This window comes from Otolemur garnettii, unplaced genomic scaffold (assembly GCF_000181295.1).
Source record: "Otolemur garnettii isolate 467f Iridium unplaced genomic scaffold, OtoGar3 scaffold00038, whole genome shotgun sequence".
NCBI classification, from domain to species: domain Eukaryota; kingdom Metazoa; phylum Chordata; class Mammalia; order Primates; family Galagidae; genus Otolemur; species Otolemur garnettii.
In genome coordinates this window covers 9,452,319-9,474,632 of record NW_003852433.1, presented here as the reverse complement: position 1 = coordinate 9,474,632, position 22,314 = coordinate 9,452,319, and the positions used below count along the sequence as shown (strand labels likewise).

The 22,314-nt window shown below is 45.4% G+C and overlaps 1 protein-coding gene across 1 annotated transcript in view; it reads left to right on the top strand.

Annotated features, from left to right (window-relative positions):
- SRRM4 (serine/arginine repetitive matrix 4) overlaps positions 1-22,314 on the top strand; it is a 156,442-nt gene that overhangs the window by 96,110 nt on the left and 38,018 nt on the right. Inside the window, exons 2-4 of the mRNA XM_003789929.1 lie at positions 12,981-13,127; positions 17,597-17,683; positions 20,294-20,365. Of these exons, the coding sequence (XP_003789977.1) occupies positions 12,981-13,127; positions 17,597-17,683; positions 20,294-20,365 (306 nt within the window). The remainder of the gene's footprint in view (positions 1-12,980; positions 13,128-17,596; positions 17,684-20,293; positions 20,366-22,314) is intronic.

Here is a 22,314-nt window from a genome sequence, read left to right as displayed (position 1 = left end):
ATAATTGGGCTGTCAGTTATGTAATTCAACATAGAGATGGATGTGGGTGAAAGGAGCCAGGAGAAGGAAGTAGGAAGAACGAATAGAAATGGGGCCTTTTGACGGCTAGAGCCTGGCTCAGAAGCTCCCAGGGGTCTATGTAACGGCATTTCATTCAGACAATTTTTTTTTTTTTTTACTGGAATGAGAAATGCAGGTTCTGTGTCAGAAATCATTGCAAATTCCAAATTAGTGAGGTTTCATGGTCCTTGGAAAGGCGCTGGAGGGAAAATTGGACGACGGGGTGTTTTTTAGCTGTTGGAGCAAGCTGGCTGATTGATTGAGTGTCTTGCAAAAGACTGTAGAGACAGCAGCCAGGGATCCGGGTGCAGCGAGGAAATGGGAGAAGACAGAACACCAGTCAGTATGGGGGAGACAGAAACATGACCGGGAGTAGAAAGGGACATAATTACACCAAGATTCCGTAGACACAGTCTGCCTGGACTGTGGAGGCAGGCTCAGTCTGGAGGCCACAGCTCCTTAAGAATGCTGCGCTCCTGTACTAGCTTACTGTGCGTCCTTATACCAGTCACTGAGCCTCCCTGAGCCTCTGTTTTTCATCTGAAAACAACCCTGGGAGTACCCACCCTAAGAGCTTGCTGTGGGACTTAAAGGAAATAATGGATTTTAAATATCTGAGGAAGTGCTTGAAGCATAGTAGGTGCTCAGTAAATATGAGGCCCTTTTACTTTATCCCAGTGAGTTGACGGAGTTTGTAGGCCTATGCTTCGGCCTGTTCACTTAGTCACGGTATTCGGAGGTAACAACTTACTCTCATCTGTAAAATTGGGGGCTAGTAGGTCCACTAGCTAGTGGGTCCATGGTATTCGGAGGTAACAACTCACTGTCATCTGTAAAATTGGGGGCTAGTGGTAGATTCTGGGCTCTACTGTACCACCCTTCAATGTATTGAGAAAGAGGTAAAAAGAGGGGAATGACTTAGACCCCGAGAAGACTCTGACTCAGAAAGACCTCAGAATTGGACAGGCTCAATCACGGGTCACTGGGGCCAGTCCCCTAATTTCAGGATCCTTCAAACTATTGCAGGCAAATTGGAAGTCATGCACCCCTCAAAGATGATTAGGAAAGGGAATCTACAAGGCTCTTACCCAAGCAGAAATTCTTTCTTACATTGGAACTACTAAGACTCTTTCAGTAATAATTGCAACTATGGGTACAATAATAAATAATAAGATATTGTGCTTAGCATCATATATATGTCCCAAATCACTCCCAATAAATAAGGTATTATTATCTATATTTTAACATGAGGAAACTGAGGCTTAAATAGATGAGACACTTTGCCCAAGGTCATGCAGTGAAATCATGGAAGGAGTTACAGAGAGATGCCGGAGCATGCTGCATTAAGGAATTGGTTCCTATGAGGGGGAGGGCAATAAGAGGCCAGAAAAGTTGAGTTGAGCCTTAAAGGATGAGAAACTTTTGGCAGAGAAGGGTAGAGAAGAAACGCCAGGCAGATGAACTGGCTTGAGCAAAGACAGGTTGGGAGACTCCATCCCATAGGCTACTTACAATGAATAATCACAATGACAGCTAACATTGATTAAGTGCTTCCTCTGCGCCAGGAATGGTGTTAAGCTCTTTGCTGTGTATCATCTCCAGGAGCTGGACACTATCATTATTCCCGTTTTGCAGAAGAGGGATGAAGTGACTCATCTAGGATCACAGCTTGAAAACAGCAGAGCCGACTTTCTGGAGTCTGCCTGATTCCAAAGTTCCTGATGCTTTAGTTTCTCTTCCTTGTCAACAGAGAAACCAGGCAGTTTAAAAAGGCCTCTGCTCTCATGGTGGGGAGGAGCTCCCCTAAGATGTCCTGGCCTGTTCCTGCCAGAACCCACCCTGTCCCACCCAAGTCCTCTTGCAAGCAAGAGGAACCAATCAAAATTGGTGGGAGATAATTGTGAAATTGACTACCTAATAAAGATAAAGCTCTCTAATAAACCTACAATCCTAAGGTAATGGATTTGACTTTTAAAAGGCAGATGAAAGTCCCAACGGAGGGACAGACCTTTCCCATCAACTGCTCACACAGAGTCACTGTGGAGAAGGCATTTTCTACAGGTGAGACAGCTGGGTGCCCAGACTGGCATTATGAAATGGCCACTATTGTGTAAAGCCAGCTCCTCTCTCCAGAGCTTCCTCTCTCCCGCCGAGAGATCCTTTCTCAGGGAAGGATAAGCCACTGGAGGGTGAATGGAGAGGATGGTTTTGAGAGCTCACTGATGATTGGTGCGGGAGCTGCATAGGTGGAGTCTTCTGAGAGCTTTCTCCTGATTGGTGGGGTTGGTAGGGCTCACTTCTCCATTCATCCTGCCATCGTCATCACGATCATCATCACCAATATCACATAACATATACTGAGAATTTATTAGATATGCATCTGGGAAATGTGCTAAGCATTTCACATCCACTGTGCAAGGCAGGTAATATTAACATCTCCATAATCATTTCCCACCCTCAGATGGGAAATCGAAGTCTTGAGAATGTTAAAGAACTTCTTAGGGGTCACACAGCCGCAAAGGACCAAAGCAGAGATTCAAATCCACATCTGTCTGAGGTCAGACAATTCAATGCTTAACCATTGTTTTGCTTTTAGTAATTTGAGAAAAACATCTTAGATGGATTTCGCAAGAAAAAAATCCTGAGATAGGGATTTGGGTGAACATGACATATTGAGAAAGGAGAAGGGGAGTGAGATGCAGGGTGGGGCTGGGAGAGAAACCTGAGGAAAGACGTAGTTTCCACTAGAGTCAATCCTCAGCCTAACTCCAGGGGGAGCCCTGGATTGTGAAGTCCACCATGTGCCAGCTGTAATCCTACCAAGAGGCAAGTGAGCAGGTCTTTGTACCCGTGTCAGCTAATCCCTGGCTGTGGGCTGCCCTTCCCCCATCATAACCTTCTGGAGGGAGGCAGCCATGAGACATTTGCAGCCAACACTCCCACCAACCTGGGAAAGAGGATCCAGGATCTGACCGGCACTGCTGTGGAAGAACAGAGTGACGGTCTGTGCTCTGTTCCTAATTCACCAAGTGCCACTGAGTGAGGTCGCCCTTGTCCCCTCTTGACACAGTTTCCCCAGGCTTGGACTCAATGTCCTCCAAGGCCTGGCCTCACTCTGACAAGCTCTGACTGTGCGATCTAGCAACACAGCCACTGACAGCTGAGCCAGTGATCTCAGTTTCTGTAACCTGGGCATGAAGACAGACAAAGGGGGCCCCTCTGGTGGCTCCAACAGTGTGAGGCAAGGTGTCTGACAGCTTCTCCCACTGAAGCCCTTTATCTCACTTCTGACTGTGTTATTTTAAAACTAACGAGCCCAGACCTCAGGAGCTCACTGCCTGCCATGGAGATTTGTGGCTTGTCTGCTCTGTCCTCTCTGCAGATTTCAGCGGCGACTCACTCTCTCCTTGTTAGGAATTTGCCCCCAAACCTGAGCTGCTGGTACAAGCATGTGTCTGCAGGAGCACAGAGTCCTAACTGAATCATCCTCTCAGAAGCCCCCTGTTTGCAGTTCTACCTGACAGTGGGTGACTCTGCAAGGGAGGGAACAGATTCATCCCAGAGCTACTGAGGAAGGAGAAGCCGGGACACTGTAGGGAATGGAGAAGGGGAATTTCTAGGTGTAGATATTGGTGGTGGGAAGCCAGGGCCCTAGCATAGGAGGATCTCCTGGGACCCTCAAGGGCACACCAACCTCCCGCCCCTCCCCTTCCCAGAATCCCTTGCCACTGCTATCTGGGAAAAGGCCATCAGAATCAGCAGTGAGTGGGTCCCCAGAGGCAGGCTTTGCAAGTGAAGCTGGAGACCAGTGTGGTCTGTCCCTGGGAAGTGTGGCTGATATTTAAAGTGCCACCAGGTGCCAGATATCTAAGCCTTGCACATGCATCGTATCAATTCATCCTCACAACAGCCCTGGGAGAGCAATAGGACTTGCCCAAGGTCACCCAGCTGGTAAGTGGCCAGCAGAGTCTGCTGCATGGATCTAATCACCACGCTCTAGCAACCTTCCCTGAATGGTAACTCGGCCCCTCTGTGCAGCTTGCCTTGCTTCCTCCTGGAACGTGAGCCTTCTCCCTGCTCAGGACATCTCCTTTCTCAGGCCACTTTCACCCCTGTTTGAAAGTTTCTAATGGACCTGCTGCATCTCCTCCTCCGGCCTGTGCACTGAAGGGAGTGACTCCCATCCGTGTCATCCTGAAAAGGCCTCCACCAGGAAAGTGACGCTTGGCAGGTGAATTCGTGAACGAGTAACTGAGGAATAACAAGATGTACAGACAATAAATAAATCACCACATCTAAATAAATGCCTCAGACCTGGCAGCCACTTGATGAGTATATTTTAAGAGCCAGTCCACTAGGCTAGGACATCTGTCTTGAGCCATCTTGTTTTTCCAAAACCTCACAGGTTATGCCGGCAGAGCTCACCTCCTTCTCCACCTTTCTTCGTCAACTTCCATCTTACTCCCAGAAAACCCAGTTTCCTGACTTTACATACTGCGTAAATGCTAACATCTGTCAAACATATCTCCTCAGCTCCGATCTCTCTGAACTCCCTACCTGCCATGTCCATGGGAATGTCTAAGTGACATCTCAGTGCTGGAATGCCCAAAACTGAGCTCCAGGGGACCCTTCCAAAACACCCATCTGCAGTTGTCCCCAGCTTATCCTTCCATTTGCTCAGACCAAAAACCATGGAAATCATCCTTGATCTTTTGCCCTCCATAGCAAATTCATGCAACAAAACAAAACAAAAACAAAATCAAAAAATAAAATTCTGTTGATTGCACCTTCAATATGTGTCCAGAATCAGCCCAGTTCTCACCCCTACTACTGTCAGTCAAAAAACACTGACTCCAGCCACCCCCTTCTCTCCTGTGGGTTATGCAGTCACTTGTCACTGGTCTTCCTGCATCTACTCCAGCACCCTTGCCATATCTGCTCAGCAGATTTGAGAGGGACCCTTTAAAACCTCCCTGGCTGGAAGTAGAGATGTTATCCTGCCCTTGGTGACACAGCTTGGCAGAATCAGGGCTTGAACCCGCGTCAGTAGGACTCTGGGCCCCGTGCATTTTCCCAGCACCACCTAATTACCTGTCATGCAACCTGTTCAAGTGGAAACCGTGATTTTTGGAACTCAGCCCACTCCCAAGTTAGGAGCAGCCTGCACTTCAGATCGCCAGCAAGCCAATCAAACCCTCTTCTCAGCAGTTTGGCACTCAACGGGCCGGCCTGTGGAGGAAGAAGCGACAGGATAGATTAGGGGTTGATGGGAGGGCAGGGGATGGATGTGTTCTGTGATAGGAGTTCCAAACCCGGGCAGGTTGGGGGCCTGACCTGCCTGGCTGAGCTGGGCAAGAAATGCTGAGCTGAGTTTTCTCCATATGGTTCTTTTGTCCTTTGACCTGAACTTGAGAAATGGACTATTATTGACATACCAGAGTGTTTACAGCACATTCACACGCACACGCATACACACTTGCCTCTGCCCTGGGAACTAACTGCACCATTCTCATCAGGTGCCTGAGGAAAGCATGATAGAAGGCTGCGTCTGTGTGTGCAGCTCAGCCTTCAGGGTCAGGTCCAAATCCTTTATAGAATCCACAGTCCGGGCACTCTGAGTGTGGTTTGTTGAACATGATTAGGGATGTAGGTGCTCAGGCCCTCACCCAGACCTGCTGAATCAACATCTGCAGTCTAACAAGATCCCCAGGTGACTCATGCGAAGCTTAAAGCTTGGAAAGCACCTGTCCACGTGGCCCTGAAAGATCTGGCCCCTGCCTTTCCTCCTGGCGACAACTCTCACCTTCCTCCCTCCATCCCAACTGCGTGTTCTAACTTACCGCATCCTCTGCAGTCACGTAAAGGGTCACTGCTATGTCCTGGTCCTGAGCCTGTGCTATTGTTTTTTTCCAATTCCCATTTATCTTTTAGGAAGCCTTCCACAGCCATCTGCCCACTTTCCCCAGACTGAGTGAGGTGCTATTTCTGTGGTTCCAGGGCGCCATGAGCTTCTATCAGAGAACTTACTATGTTCCATATTGTAACTCCAAGTTTAGGAATCTTTCTTGCCTTCCACGATAAGAACCTCTAGAGAGAAGAGACTACACACATCTTGGATACTTTGGGATCCTTGAATTCCAGTACTAAGTAGGTATTCAGTAAACAACTGTTGAATAATGGATGACATAATGAAGGAAATGCCAGCCTCACAAAACTTCTGATTTTTCATTCATTTTCTACTAAAACAAGCATTACTGCCCCCGCATCCAAATGATGTCTCCCACGGCAGCTCTGTGGGATCCCCAGCATCCCCCTAAGCTCTGATTCCTTTTCCAGCTGCAATGGCAAAGCTCAAAGAGTCTCAGCTCCTGCACATTACCCTAAACCAGGCTTTATTAACTAGATTAACCTTGAAAAGGACTTGGCACGTCAAGGCTTCAGGCCAGGATATTGACACAGCCCAGACTGAAGTCCCAGAAGCCAAGGCACAAATTGGCCAAATCCATCTCATTCCCAGGCTAGGTCAGACCCATGATGAGTCTTGGGCTTTCTGAGAGGCTCGTGAGAATCTAAGCCTTCAACCTCTATTGAATCGGGCAGATTGTGGATATATGACAAGTGTGAGAACAGGATGGATCATTCACAGCGTGAACATGAGCCCTGGATGGAAGCAGGTCCCTTCACATCTCCACCCTTCAACTGTACACGGGAGGCGGGCTCACCACACTGCAAAGAGGGTTGTGGGCACCAACTGAGGTGCTGGGTTCGGAAGTGTTCTACACACAGTAGGTGCTACTATTAGGATAGAGGCAATGAGTGTCAGGGATGTTCCTAATCTAATGGTCAAATGCCATTTGGGTTTGTGGAATATAAGATTCAGGTCAAACTTTGAAATACAAATCTTCTGCAAACACTTAGAGCCAGTCTCTGTCTTACAGCAAGATCACCAAGATCACCCCTCTTAGCCCTTCCTTATAACATTTTCGAAGTGTTTTCCAGATTCCTGTCCTTTTCTCTGAGTTGAATATTATCAACAGCCAGGGCAGCTGGTGTTCCTACCACTTCATATCTCAGAATCTCAGTTTCTCCAACACAGTAGGGATGATAACACCTGCTCACGTGTTTCTCTGGAAGCCTCAATAAGAGGATGAGTGAGAAGGGCTCAACCCCGCGTCTGGCATGCAGGGGATGCTTGATAAATGCTAGCTGCCATTATGGTCGAGAGGAAAGAGCACTGGACTGAGAGTCAAAAGGCCACAACTCCAGCCGGAGCTATGATGTGAGTCATTGTTTACCTTGAGCAAATCCCTTTACCTCTTGGGCGCCCCAGATTCCTCACTCTGCCCAGAAGCGGACTGGATCTGGGGTCCCTTCCTATTCCAAAATCATTTTTCTCTGATTCCCAAAAGAGTGTTTAACTCAATCTAGTGCTTGGGGCAAGAGAATCTGCACCCCACCCTAGGCCAAATGAGCACTTTGTTGGGAGCAGCTGGCAGATCAGCTCCTCCGTGAGCAGATGCTTTGATGTGGAAGCAGGGAAGCGGCTGGGGAACCAGGCATCTTGGAGAGTTTTGCAGAAAGTTCAGCCCTGACTCTTATCAGAGGCTCTGAATCTGCTGGTTGCCATGGCTACGGAGAGCAGCATCTAAGCTCCAGGTCGCTGATTAGCAGGAACAGCGCGGGAAGGCCTTGAGGAATTCAGCACTCGTGGCTCCCCCCTCCCTCTGTGAAGTGGAGTGTGCCGGCCCTTGACTCCACTGTTTTAGCTGTCTCCTGAAGAGCTCAGCTCCTTTTAAGCATTTTTGTAATGCAACATCCAAGAAAAACAAGGCAGCTATGGGTACCCCTCAGCAAAGACGGAACACAGAATTTTTCTCAAGGCCCTGCGTGGATGCAAAGCAGGACGCAGGGAAGGAAGAGGGGTGTGGCTGTGGGGAGGTGAGGGCCCTGGCCGAAGATGGATTCCACAGAAGTGCTGGGTGGCCTCGGGCTGGTCCTCTGCTTCTTAATTTGAATCTTCATCTGTGGTTCCCACATGGGATCGATAATCAGAATTCATTTGTTCATCTTCCCACTCATTCATTTGTTCATTCTTTCAACAAACATTCCATGAACAAAAAGCTACACTATTGTCAGGCACTGTCTGTGTCACCTCTGAGGACTCAGGGTGAGAAAAGACTGTTTCTCCCTCTCATGCCACTTGTGGTCTAGTCCAGAAGGCAAATGGTTGGCGATTTCAAAACAGTCATTTCAAATAGGAACAAATGCTCTGAGAAAGACAGCAGGTTACTGCAACTCCCTTTCATCACACATGATGAGGGGAGCAAGATAAAATAAGAGGGTCGGGGAGGGGGGTCTCTGAGAAAGTGACATCTGCATAAAGAAAGAGCTGACCATGCAGTCAGCTGAAGGAAAGCATGCCATGTAGTGGGAAGAGCAAGAACAAAGGCCCTGAGGCAGGAAAAACATTTCACCCATTAGAGGAACTGCAAAGAGGCCATGTGGCCAGAACAGCATGAGTGATGGAAAAAAGAATATAAGATGGCATTAGACGCAGAGTGGAGACTTCTGGTAGAATTGGCTGCTAGATCATGCAGAATCTTTTAGTACTGGCAATAAGGACTAATTTGGATTTTGTTCTTGATCCAATGGAAGGATGAGTTACCTGGGATAGTCCTTTCAGCTGCAAATTTCTAGATTTTGACCTTTATATCTAGGATGGGACATAGGAATCTGTATTTTTCTAAGTTTCTTGGAGGGCTCTGATCAGTGCCAGGCTTGGAAACCTGGGACTCCATGTTCTCTGTGTCTCTTTTAGTTTTAAGAAAGCCAAGAAGCAAAGTCTTGGAACACTTTGAAAAAAAGACTGTAAATGTTATGTTACGGAGAAGTCCCTTCCTCCTTACCCCAGAACTTCCTGTCTGCCTGGTAGAATTAGTTGTATTTCTCTTTATTTTAGTCCAAAATCCCAAATACCAATACCCCAAGAATGTGAAACCAGTACTACTGGAGAAAAAGAAAAATGCAAATTTCTGCAACCCCATTGTATCTTTCCTCACCAAATCATGGTATTTCCCTGTCTTTGATTTTGACCCCCACTGCTGGCAATGATAAATGAGGCATCATCTTCATCCTAATTCTTGTGCCCCAGTGCTCTGGCAGCAGCATCCATCAGCATCTGCCACACTTTAGATAACCCATGCCTCTGCTGCCTGTGTTAGACAAGTCACTGAGACCTTCTACCCAAGCCAACACGACTCACCATGTATTTGTTACCTGTAAATGCCAAGCATCACCTCTAAGTTTTGCCTGCCATGGGATTGCTTCTGATATACCATTGTGTCTTGTTTTCCTATAATGCCCCTGAGAGTTCAATATTCCATTCTTGGGTATCTCCATCTTGACATAATGATAACATATGACTTTCAATCAATGTGGTCACAAAAGGAGCTTCTGCCTTGCTTTCTTAGATTGCTTATTCTGGGACAAGCCAGACGCCATTTTGTGAGGACCCTCAAGCAGCCCCACAGAGAACTGAGACCTCCTGCCAACAGCCAGTACCAGCTTGCCGGTCATATGAGCAAGCCTCAGTGGGAGTGGAATGTCTTATGTGTCAAGGAGTTCCTAGACAATATATAAATTAATTTTTTAAAAGTTGATCACTTTTCTGAAAGAAAGTCTACTCAGCAGTCTGAGTACACTGAGGCATTGGCTGGGTTAATTACTCTCTATGGGCTTCCATTCCCACCAACTGTAACATGAAGGGATTAGTCCAAAGCATCTCAAAAGCCCTTTCTAACTTTTCAAAACAAATATTTTCTTTGGCCGATCCATTAGCTCCTTTATTGATTCATTGAACAAATATTGCCAAGTGTTTACCAAGCAGAAAGTTCTTGGACAGTAAGAGATGTTATACTCTCAGGGAGTCCAAATATGAAAAAAATAATTAAATGATAACAACATATATTATTAAGACCTGTTGTTAAGGGAGTGAAGGAAAGAGGTTAGATCTCCCCAAAAGTTTGCTCCCTACGTCATTTCTTTCATCTTCTCAGTGGAGACTCATTCTTTCCAGTTGCTTGGGTTCAAAACCTTAAAGTCACCCTTGCCTCTTCCTCCTTCCGTAATCTCTTGCTTCCTACGTTTCACCAGAAACAAATGAGGTTAGCACTACCTTCAAAATCTCCTAGAATCCCACCACATCTCACCAGCTCTGCTGCTAGTACACTGATATGAGCATGGACTATTGCAGTGGTCTCCCTGTCTCTGACCTTTCCTCCCTTCAATCTAGTGTCCCTTGACCACTAGAGTGATTCCTCAAAAATGTAAGCCAGACTCGATCACTCCTGTTTCAAAGCCTTCCCATCTCAGCTACAGAAAACCCAAAGGTCTTCCCATGACCTTCAATGACCTGTTCTCATGTCTAACCTCCTCCCACGCTAGCCCTTGTTTGCTCTTCCTTGTGGATGCTAAGGGTCTTTGAATGTGCTATTTCTTTTGCCTGCAGCACACTTCCCACTTCCCATAGATACCTGTGCAGGGTTATATATTACTGTGCAACGGATTACCCCAAATCCTTTTGACTAAAAACAATAGTGAACAGTTATTATATTTCATAGTTTCTGTGAGTCAGGAATGTGGCTGAGTGGTTCTTATCACCTCTCATGAAGTTGCAGTCAGATAGATGCCAGTCAGGGATGCAGTTTCATCTGAAGGCTTGGCTGGAGCTGGAGGATCCACTTCCAAGACATCTTACTCACATGGCTGGGAAATTGATGCTAAATGTTGACAGGAGGCCTTACATCTTCTTCACCTGGGCCTCTCTGTGGGACTACTTGAGTGTCCTCACAATATGGTGGCTGACTTCCCCCAGAAATATCAATCTGAAAGTTATGTATTATCACTTCTATCACTACATTCTTTTCATTAAAAGTGAGCTATGTTCATCCAAGATTCAAGGGGAGAAAAATGAACTTACATCTTTTGATCTATTGATTTGATGGCAGTGTGTCAAAGACTCTGTGACCATATTTCTGAATCACCCAAACTTTACAGCTAGTTCCAAATTTTTCAAGTCTCTACTCCCTTGTTACTCCCTAGGAGGGCCTCCCCTACTTATTATAAACAAAGTAGCAGCTGCCCCTTCCATTTCCTAGCCCTGTATGCTGCCTTATTCTCACCGTAAGAGAGAATTTATTACCATTCAGCAAGCCATATTTTCTCTTGCTTATGTGTTTATTATCTGCTCCCCCATCTAGATGTAAACTCAGTGATCACAGGATTACTGTTCTTCACTGCATCCCCACACTTAAAACAAAGTGTAGACTCTCAAGGAATTAGAGTTAGGGAACCAGTTTAGCCTAGAATGAGTATGGGAAGAGGTAAGCCTTGCTGGAGGCTGGCAGAAATCACAAGCTTTGAGTTGTCTGACAAGAGCCAAGCCAGAATTCCATACAGCTAGATGGACAGGAGCAAAGGCATGGGAATCAGATCCTCATAGTAGGAGACATGGGGCAGGGAGGTATATGGAGAAAAAAATGAAGCTCAGCAGGATGGAAGGGAGTTTTAGAAGCATGCACTTGGCAGAAAGGAAGGCTAGGAAGTCCTAATTAGAATCTCCATCCCTCCTGGGCTTGCAGTACCTCCCAGCTCTGCCTCTAAAGATACACTGATCAGTGGCTGGCAGAGATGGACGTGTTTTGCTGCCCTTCCCTCAATATCGACTGAGCTTGGCGTGCTCCCTTAGAGTCTCTGAGGATCAGGGGGCTTATCAGATGCCTTAATCCTGAGACCTAAAACCAACCTTAATGCTCTGAAGCAGGAACTTGGTGCATGAGAAATGCTAATGCCTTTGATCAATGCCTGACCTGGGATCTGAAGACAAGAAGAGTAGGTTCTCACTGGATAGTACCAAATACACCTGTGACTCTCAGAGTGCTGACTCTTCCTGTTTAGGAGCCAGGAATTTGAGTGACAGTCTCTTCAAATCCTGAGTAACTAGGCCACTTCTCTTCCTTCTCAAAGACTGCAGGAAACAGGTGGGACTCATAAGTAACTCTCCAGTATTATTTGGAGCTCTTATGTCAGTGGCAGAGAAGTGAACTTCAGCCTTCACGGGAATTGCTGTTCTAAACAGGTAGCCCTATATTCACTGAGGACACCATACTGAAGATACGGTTCACAAGGAGGTCAAAACAAAGGAAACTGACATTTTGGGGGGGTCTTTCTGTTTGTATACATTATCTCATATTATCTCCACAACAGCTTGACAATACATGGACTAATATTATTCCCCTTTTTATAGCTAAGGAAACTGTGACTCAGAGATGTTAAGTGGCTGGTCCCAGGTTCTACAGCTACTAAATGCTAATGACAGTGTTTGAATCTGGGTATATTTGGTCTATACACAGGTAAGGAAAGAAATGGAATAAAATAGAAAAAAAGAGTTTACACTAATCCTGCCATGCCCTGGCCTCCAATTTCATCTTGAGAAAGGAAGTGAAATTCTGGTTTCCAGCATCTCCCTGTGATTTAGTCAGAATAAGATAGGTTATGCTGCAATGACAAACAGACCTATATCTGAGTGGTTTAACCTCATCAGGGTTTATTTCTCTTTTGCAAAGTCTGATGTGTTTCGGGTACCTTTCTTTCATCAAGTAGGTTTACCTTCCAGAATATGTGCTCTTCAAAGTCACCATGAGAGAGGAAGAGAGAGCAGGAGAAGGCATATGGATCTTGATTGCATTGACCTGGAAATAATATCTGTTCCTTCCCAGCCAGAGAATACTGGCCAAAGATAATGCCATGGCCTCAACCTAACCAGGGAAGCTGGGAAATCTCAGGCGATGTATGCATATTTATGAGCATTAAGTGTCTCTCTATACCCTAACACTTTTGCCTCCTTATTTCTTCCCCTGTAGGGCAGAGCCCCAGAGCAGCCCTGTGGTTTCAGCTCAGGATGGACCATCAGAAAAGCTGGGTCAGCGTCTGGCCACAGAGACCTTGGGCACCAACAGCTGGGAGAGAGACAAGGCCTTTCGGGAGCTGTGTCTCACCAGAGCACGCAGGTAAGATCCACCAGGGAAGTCCAAGCTGAGGACATAAAAATGAAGTTCACTTCTCTCCCCACTTCTCCTCTCTTTCTTTTATAAATTCTTCTTTCAGACCTTTCAATAAGGATCAGTAAATATTTTCTGTAGTGGTAAAAATAGTAAATACTTTAGGTTTGTGGGCCCAGTGATTTTTTTTTTTTTTTGAGACAAAATCTCACCATGTTGCCCTTGGTAGAGTGCCATGGCATCACAGCTCACAGCAACCTCAAACTCCTGGGCTTAAGTGATTCTCTTGCCTCAGCTTCCCAAGTAGGTGGGACTATAGGCACCCGCCACAATGCCTGGCTATTTTTTTGTTGTTGTTGCGGTTGTCATTGTTGGTTAGTTGGCCCAGGCCGGGTTCAAACTCGGCAGCCTCAGTGTATGTGGCTGGCTCCCTAACCACTGTGATACGGGCGCCAAATCACCAATGATTTTTTTTTTTTTTTTTTGAGACAGAGTCTCACTCTGTTACCCAGGTTAGAAAGCCATGGCATCATAGCTCACAGCAACCTCAAACTCTTGGGCTCAGGTAGCTGGAAATACAAACACCCACTATAATGCCTGGCTAGTTTTTTTTCTATTTTTAGTAGAGATGGGGTCTGGATCTTGCTCAGGCTGGTCTTGAACTCCTGAGCTCAAACAATCCACCTGCCATGGCCTCTCAAAGTTCTGGAATGACAGGTGTGAGCCACGAGGCCCAGCCAACCCAATGGTTTGCTTCTTAACTACTTAATTCTATCATTGTAGCATGATAAACATACTACTTCTTGATAAAACAACCAGAAACATATTCAAACAAGAAGGCATTGCTGTGCCCCAATAGAATTTCATACAAACAAGAGGCAGGCTAGGTTTGGCCTATGGGCCTTAGTTTGTTGACCCTGACCTTAATTGACAGAGTTCTCTCTTTTTTTCTTTTTTCACTCTATCACTGAAGCTGGAGTGCAGAGGTATGACCATAGAATATGCTACGAGTTTGAGTTTGAGTTTGTAGCCTCAAACTTTTGGGCTCAAGCAATCCTTTCTGCCTCAGCAGAGTAGCTAGGACTACCAGTGTGAGCCACCATGCTACAAGTTCCACTCCATTTTCATAACTCTGTGAACCACTTACTTCCAAATCATGATTTCAGCACAGAGTTCCAGATCTTCATATTTATTCCTTAATTAAGTCATCCAACCAGTACTTTCTGAGTGCCTACTGTGTCTTAGGCATCGTGCTAGCATCTGTATACAACAGTCACTATATATGTGTTTACTGAGCTCAGAGAGATAAAATAATGTGCCCAAAATATGGTAGCCAATAAGGGGCAGGGTGAAGTTTTGAACTCCAGTCTCTCTGATCTTAAATCCTGGACTAAAATTTACCACATTATCCTGTTGGTGATAATGAAAAAATCAATTGATCGTTGCCTTCTATTTTTCCATTTTGTACCACACACACACACACACACACACACACACGTATATAAAGCTTGGTCCCTTCTTTGGCCTCTGGGAAAATCTGGTTCTAGGAGATGTGGTTACAGAACATGGGAGAAGTGGCTTAGGAAGCTGAAGTCACTTTCACGGGGACCGTCTGCCCTGCCACCTAGGCTGCCATCTCGGCTGCAGACTTTAGCTAGGCCATGATTTCAAAGAAAAACAGTTAAATTCTATCACCTTGGAAAAGTGAAGTTCAGCTTCAGATCTGGAGAGTTCTCTCTAGAAAAATAAAAAGAAAGGTGTTTCCATGAAAGGTTCAGGAAGATGGAGAGAAAGGGGAAGAGAAAAGGAATTTCCATATTTTAGAATCATTATCTCCTAGACGGCCAGAGAGAAATCTGTGGTTCAAATCTGGACCCTACCACTTACTAACAGAGCGACCTTGAGCAAGTTCCTTTTCCTTCCCAGGCCTCAGTATTCACAACTATAAAATGGGAATATTGAGCTCTAATGCTCAAAGTCAGGGTGAGGACTAAATTAGATCGGGCATTTACAGATCCTGGCAGTGGATTTAGAATATAGAAGTTCTCAAAAAATGTTACAGTATCACAGAATCAGAAGAGAAGGCTCTGGGTGTGAAACTCTGAAAAAAGATGCTATATCGCCAACTTGATTACGTGGTGTCTGCAACTGGCCCTCTGAGGTGAGGAAACCACAATAATGACAGTCATAACAGGGATAATAGAAGTCATAATAATTATAATATAATAACAGAAGCCCCTTTTACTGTGCACTCTGTGTCAGACTAGGGCATATTACCGAAGTTGGGTCCTTTATTCCTGGCAACAAGCTTAGGGCACAGATCTCATGTTTATTCCCATCTTGTAGAAGATGAAAAAGAGACTCAGAGAAGTCTCTGAGCTAAACAGTAGGAGAGACAGACTTTAAATCCGGGTGTGCCTGTTCTGAGCCACCGTTCCTTACTGCCGGTTACGTAACCACCATTCCCTTAATCACTGCATGCTCAGCCACTGTATACATAACCACTGAGCACCTAATCACTGCAGTTAACCTCTGCATACCCCACCAGTGCGTACATAAACCACTGCATTTTTAATCACTACAAACTTAACCACTGGGAACTCAGCCAGTGCATATTTAACGGCCGCATTACTTATCACTGTCCTTGACCACTGTAAACGGAACTGCAGCGTCCGTAAACATTGTGTGCTTGACCCCTGCACACATAACCAGGTGTGCTAACTCTCTTCTGCTCCCTCCAGCCCCTCTGTGATGGCACACCTAGGAGAGCAGGTGCAGGGGAAGGAAAGAGAAGAAACGCAGACCTGCTGGGTTAAAGGCAGACTTCAAATCTATCCAGTTTCCGAGATTTCTCGGTTTGACCCGATTGCTTAAATCTGAGCCTAGGACAGTGGTTCTCAAACCCTGCTCCCCTGGGGCCCTGGGGTTCCAGAAGCTGGAGTACAATGGGACCTTTCCTCCTTTTATAAGACATTTGCAAAAAGTTTTTTTTTTCCCCCCTTGAGGTTTTTATCCCTTCTTTTGTTTTAACCCTCACGTTCCTGGCAGCTGTTTCACTTGGAGGTGTTTGTAGGAAATGAGGTGATTTAACAAGTAGCTGAATGATTTCATTCATTCATCCATCACGTGGTCACTTAACAAACGTTTATTAGGCTTTTGCTCCATGTCCAGTGCTTTCTGCAGGAAAAATGTGGAAATGGCTTGCCATGTTTATACAAACACCTATTGGTCTCCGCCTGAGTGCAGTTAAGTAGAGACGTACTTAATGCCTATTACATTTATTTAGTATTTTTAGCCTGCTAAAAGTGACTCTTTTGAAACATTATAGATACAGGCTTCTTATTTATTAGAGACACAGAGAACTCAACATACGTTCTAACCACTTTGTCATTCTTTCTACTAATCATAATGACCCAGAGACTTAAAATGGAATTAAACATGGCGGTATTTCGTGATGTTCTGTAAAGAGCTGGGTAATTACCAGATGGCTGGCCACACAGACAAGTTCAAGAAGGCAGCGGGTTATGTGGGGAAAGTTCACACAGGCCTGAGTTCAAATCCCGGCTTGGAGATTTTCTAATTGTGTGGCCAGAAGGTAAGTTAAGTAAACTTCCTAAGCCTCAGTTTTTTCACCCGTAAAATGAAACAATAAAAATTATACCACTCTCAAAGTGTTTTGTGAGTATTACAATACATAAAACACTTGGCACAATGCTAATTGTGTTGCTACTAAAATGATCACAATAATATTATTAGTAAGATGATATTTTCCCAATGAGGTTCGACTGAGTTGGCCTGCTTCAATTCCAAGGCAGTTTTTTATCCAAAACCATCTCTCTTTGCCATGGGATAGTGTTTTTAAAAATCCCTGGAGCCTGCCCCAATTATGAAAAGAGATAACTTGACTTCATTTAACTGCAGCTTGAGCATTTGAATTTAATTGAACAGGAAATAATTATTCTTGAAGAGCAGAGGTTTTTGAGGTTCTGTGAAGCAATATAAGATATGTATCTCGTTACATTAGACCTTGGCAAATATACTTTTAATAATCAGCTGCTATTTAACATACCTTCCGATGCCTATTAAATTTCCAGCACGAACTACAGACACGTTGTATTGGGGAGGGAGAGGGAAGAACTTCCTATTAATTATTTAAAAAGTGATTTATTTACCAAGGTGAGCCATTTGCAAATTCAATAATAAATCTATTAAGGAGTAGTTAACCTCTATAACTCTGTTTTAAATAATCAATTGGTGTTTGGGTAACATACAGCGTCTGTCTCATTAGGTCGGCATTAAGTCCTTATTTGAGGCGTTTAATCTTGAAGTGTGACCGAATCCGCCGTGAGGTGGTAATTAGACGTTAACTATGAGTCCTCGATCCTCCAAGGAACTGGGTCCTTCCCCAGCTGTGCCACCCCTGGTTGGGGGTTGGGGAACTCTGCGTTCTCTAATGCCCAACTCTTTCTTTCTTGTAGTGCCTCCCGGGACAAAGAATTGACACCACCGCCTTCCTCCAGGGGGAAGAAGAAAAAGAAGAAATCCACTCGGAAGAAGAGAAGGAGGTGAGTGCACGAAGCGGGAGGTAAACCTGAGAGATGGGTTTGAAGTCAGACAGTGACTTCCTCTGGGGTTCAAACCCCCTCTCTGCCACTTGACTAGCTGTGTGACCTCAGGCACGTCACTTTACCTCTCTGTGCCTGTGTTTTCATATCAACAAAATGGGGATAACATCTACTTCTTAAGAATATGTGGAAATTAGATGAGCAATAGATCTGGAAGCAGCTGTCACAGTATGGGCTGCACAGTAAATGATTAATTAACAGGAAGCATAATCTTTAGCATGAATACCTAATTATTTTAGAGAACTAACACAGTAGCCAAGGGCTATTGACATGCTGTGATCTCCATTACCTCTTTCACTTCTGACCACCAGGCAAGCATTATTGGCCCTATTTCAGAAATGAGAGAAGAAAGGCTTAGAGAGAGGGAACCCCCCCAATCCAAGATAAATGCCCCAGTTAATAAACTTTATATCTTTCTGTCTGCAATTGACTCTTTCCTACCATTTTCTCTATGTACAATTCCTTTTACAATATCTTTTTTTTTAAACAGAGTCTCACTGTGTTGCCATTGGTGGAGTGCTATGGCATCACAGCTCACAGCAACCTCCAACTCTTGGGCTTAAGCAATTCCCTTGCCTCAGGCTCCCAAGTAGCTGGGATTGCAGACGCCCATCACAATGCCCGGCTATTTTTTTTTTTTGGTTGTAGTTGTCATTGTTGTTTGGCAGCCCAGGCTGGGTTTGAACCCTGCAGCTTCGGTGTATGTGGCTGGCGCCCTAGCCTCTGAGCTACAGGCACTGAGCCCCTTTTAAAATATTTTATATTTTAAAACATTTCTGGGCCAGACACAGTGGCTCACACCTATAATTCCAGTACTCTGGGAGGCCAAGGCAGGTGAATTGCCTGAGCTCAGGAGTTTGAGAACAGCCTGAGCTAGAGTGAGACCCCATCTCTAAAACTAGTTGGGTGTTGTGGTGGGCACCTGCAGTCCCATCTAGTTGGGCAGCTGAGGCAAGAGGATCATGTGAGCCTGAGAGTTTGAGGTTGGCGTGGCATCACAGCACTCCACCAAGGGTGACAAAGTGAGACTCTATCTCAAAAAAAAAAAAAAAAGAATTTCCATACTTGCTTGCAGATTGCCACTAACTAAATTAAAAGCATGCCTAGTGTACCAGCCCCAGAGAAGCGGGCTTGAGCCTTAGGGCTACAGGCTAAAAACCCTACCAAACCTCTGAGGCAGTATTTATAGAAGCCCGCAGGGGGCAATAGAGAGCAGTGCCTGATGACTCAAGGTTTTCCGGAATCTTGTTTAACAGATACCTGTTAACCTCATTCTAAAAGGACAGGCTCAAAGGGAACCCAGAGAGAAATGTGAATGGAGATTCTGACTTCTCATCATTGTAGGGTAGGAGATAGAAGCGGCTTGGATTCCTGATTTTGAGGGGTGGGCCAGAGGAAACTTCAAAGAAGAAAAAACTATAGGCATCAGGATTCACTAACCAATTCATTAATTCATTTGATAAATATCCACTGAACACAGATTTGGGATCAAATATTATGATTTTTTAATAGCTCCTCAGCCATTTCCTCTGCACACATGTTTTGTTTGACCTTAAAAGTGTTTTTGTCTTTTACTTGGCAATCAACATTTACAAATTAGGAGATTTCATATGTAAGTATGGATTTCTAGAACCTTCTATTGAAAAGATAGATGCTTTGGAAACCCAGGTCTGCATTCCCACATAGGACCCTGGGATTATCTGAGAAGGTGCCACCCCCTCTAGTCAGGCAATCTCTGGTTTACTGCAGTCTGCACCACTCCCTACTGTATTCCACCCAGCCCATATCATTTATTCATGTTATCTGTCAGGGATCTGTTGGCATTGAGTTTGCAACCTCTGATGTGTTTCAACCCTGGTTAATGGGGGAAATAAGAAACTTAGAGTTGAGCCATGATGTGTCCAAGGTGACTCTATGAGTTGGTAGTAGAATTGAGATGGCATCTTAGATCACCCAAGCCCCAGTCCTGATGCATCATTAAGGACCTAGGGTAGCTCTGTTTCTCAGATGACCCTTTGATGGCACCACCCCTCTTGCTACAGCCTGATGAGATCTCCTCCAGGGCTTAATCCTACCAAGGAGAAAACCAGGGGCGGATGCAAGACCCAAAGACTATGAGAAATAGGGTGCAGCTCACGGGGAGAGCAGCAGACAGAAAGAAGCCTTGGCAGCCACTTGAGAGGACAGCTCTGGGTGACATGCAAATTGAGAGCAAAACTTCTGGGATCAAAGAGGTCTCCATTTGAATCCCAGGTCATCCACTTCCTAGCTGTATGCATCTTTGGGCAGGTTACTTCACCTCTCTGAATCTCACTTTCTTTGTCTGAAAAGGGAGAGTAGCAATTGTATTTACCTAAGAAGTGTGTGGAAGGATTAAATGAGATAATGTTTGTAGACACAAGATAATGATTCAAACAAATGCAAGCTAGTATCAGTTTTGTCTGTTTGTAAGAGCCGAGACCCTGTCTAGGGGCCAGGGAAGGGTCCCTTTGAAACCAACCCTGGCATTTCAGAGCCTCCCTCTGAAGCATGCCTCCCCTCTCCTGGCAGGTCCCCGTCCTATAGCCCATCGCCTGTCAAGAAAAAGAAGAAGAAAAGTTCCAAGAAACACAAGCGACACAGGTATTGTCTTTCCTCCCCTACAAATAGAGACACCCCAGGTGGAGGGAGGGGGAGGGTGGATGGCACCCCTAATGTCATTTGGAAGCGTATCACACCCTGTTTATGACACTCGTGTGTATGTCTTGTTATGTAGTTGCAACTTGTCTAAGTTGGGAGAACCAGAGGTCCATTAAGGCTAACTCAGATTGGAATAAATCAGGAGTGTCTCAGGGTCCAGCCAGGCCTGGCCCAGGTGCCAGAACAAGAAATGGAGAGTGGATAAAACCTAAGGAGGCCCCTCAGTCCCCTTTGTTTCCCAGCCCATGGGCAGGGACATGGCTGCTCCCTGCCTGTCTTTCCATGTTGTAGGCTGAGCTGCAAGGAGACTCTGAATCTCCCTGTCTTGTCCCTTATTCAAATTCCCAAGGAAAGACTTCTCTGGTTGGTCCAATTGCATGGTGGAAGGTGGGGTCATGTTAACCAACATGACTGCGTTGGAATTTCCTACCCTAGTGGATGGGGAGGCAGGGACAATAGGTTAAAAGGCGTTATGAACTGAACACATGGTTCTGAAGCGTCCACTGTGCACCCACGTGTGAACGCACACAATCACTTACATGCACATCTGAGTCTATGGCAGGAAACAAAAAAAAAAGAGTGGGAGGATATATAAACCAGAAGGCTCGGAACTGTGGTTCATGGGCCAAACCAACATTTTATAATTGGAAGATTTTGCAATAGAAAATTTCAGCTGTAAAGTCAGAGGCCTGTCTTCCTTAGGCCAGTTTTCCCACACGCAGCCTTCAGCCGCAGCTGAGGGGCTGCTGTGCATTAAGACAGAGTGGGCACTTCAGTTACACCCATTGACAAGGCCTGGTTGGCCTCCGGAGGCAGGGAGTTTGAAGCTCCCTATATAAGTTATTCACTGTAGTTGGCTGTGGGTGACAGGGAGAGAGTGGTTTATATTTTATTTTTCCTTATCTATGTTTTCCAATTTTCCTACATCAATTGTGGATTACTTGTGCAATTAACAACAGAACCAAAGGTAAGTGGTCATTTGGGTTTTCCCTTGCATCTCAAGCCCAGTCCAAAGTTGCTCCAATGTTGAGGCGGGGGCGGGGGCCAGGGGAGGAGGGCACGGGGAGTGGTTCATGCCTATAATCCCAGCCAAAGTGGGAGGATAACTTAGACCAGGAGTTCAAGGCCAGCCTGGGCAACACAGTAAGACTCCTTCTCTACAAAAGAAAATTTAAAAATTAGTTAAGCATGATGTTATATACCTATAGTCCTAGCTACTCAGGAGGCTGAGATGAGAGGTTAGCTACAGCCCAAGAGTTGAAGGTTACAATGAACTATGATTGACACCACTGAACTCCAGCCTGGGTGTCAGAGCAAGACCTTACATCTTATAAAAAATATAAAATGCAAATTATATAAACAAAGTTGCTCCATCCAATGTGACTTTTCCCAATCCATGGGTTTGGCCACACATCTCAGCCCTTGTTGCTAGAATAATCTAAGACTCCTGCCTAGACTTCCCAATGGATGCTGAGTTTGCATTTGGTTCAAGATGGGAGCAAACCAATTAGTAAAATGTTGTTAATCTGGTATTGGAAATCCTTCCCTGCATAGAGGTGTTTGTAGAGGCAATGCCACCCCACCATGAACTCTATCTAGACTGCCACTTTGTCACCTTCCTCTGCTGGGAGAAGACAAACTTTCCCATATCTAAATCCTGGAGCCAGCTGGCTTCTCACTTAAGGGTTTCTTCTCATGAGAAAGAGTCTATGCCAGAAGTTACACACAGATAATTTTTTCTGCCAGCTACAGTCAGCCCAGGACTTGGGGCTTTATCAGAGCAGGGGATACTAAGAGGGAGATTCTGTTGAGGATCCTTCCCACACCCTGACCTCCTGAGCACCACCCTCCTCCTGGCCCAGTTTCTCCAAGTTGTTGAAATGCTTGGTTAA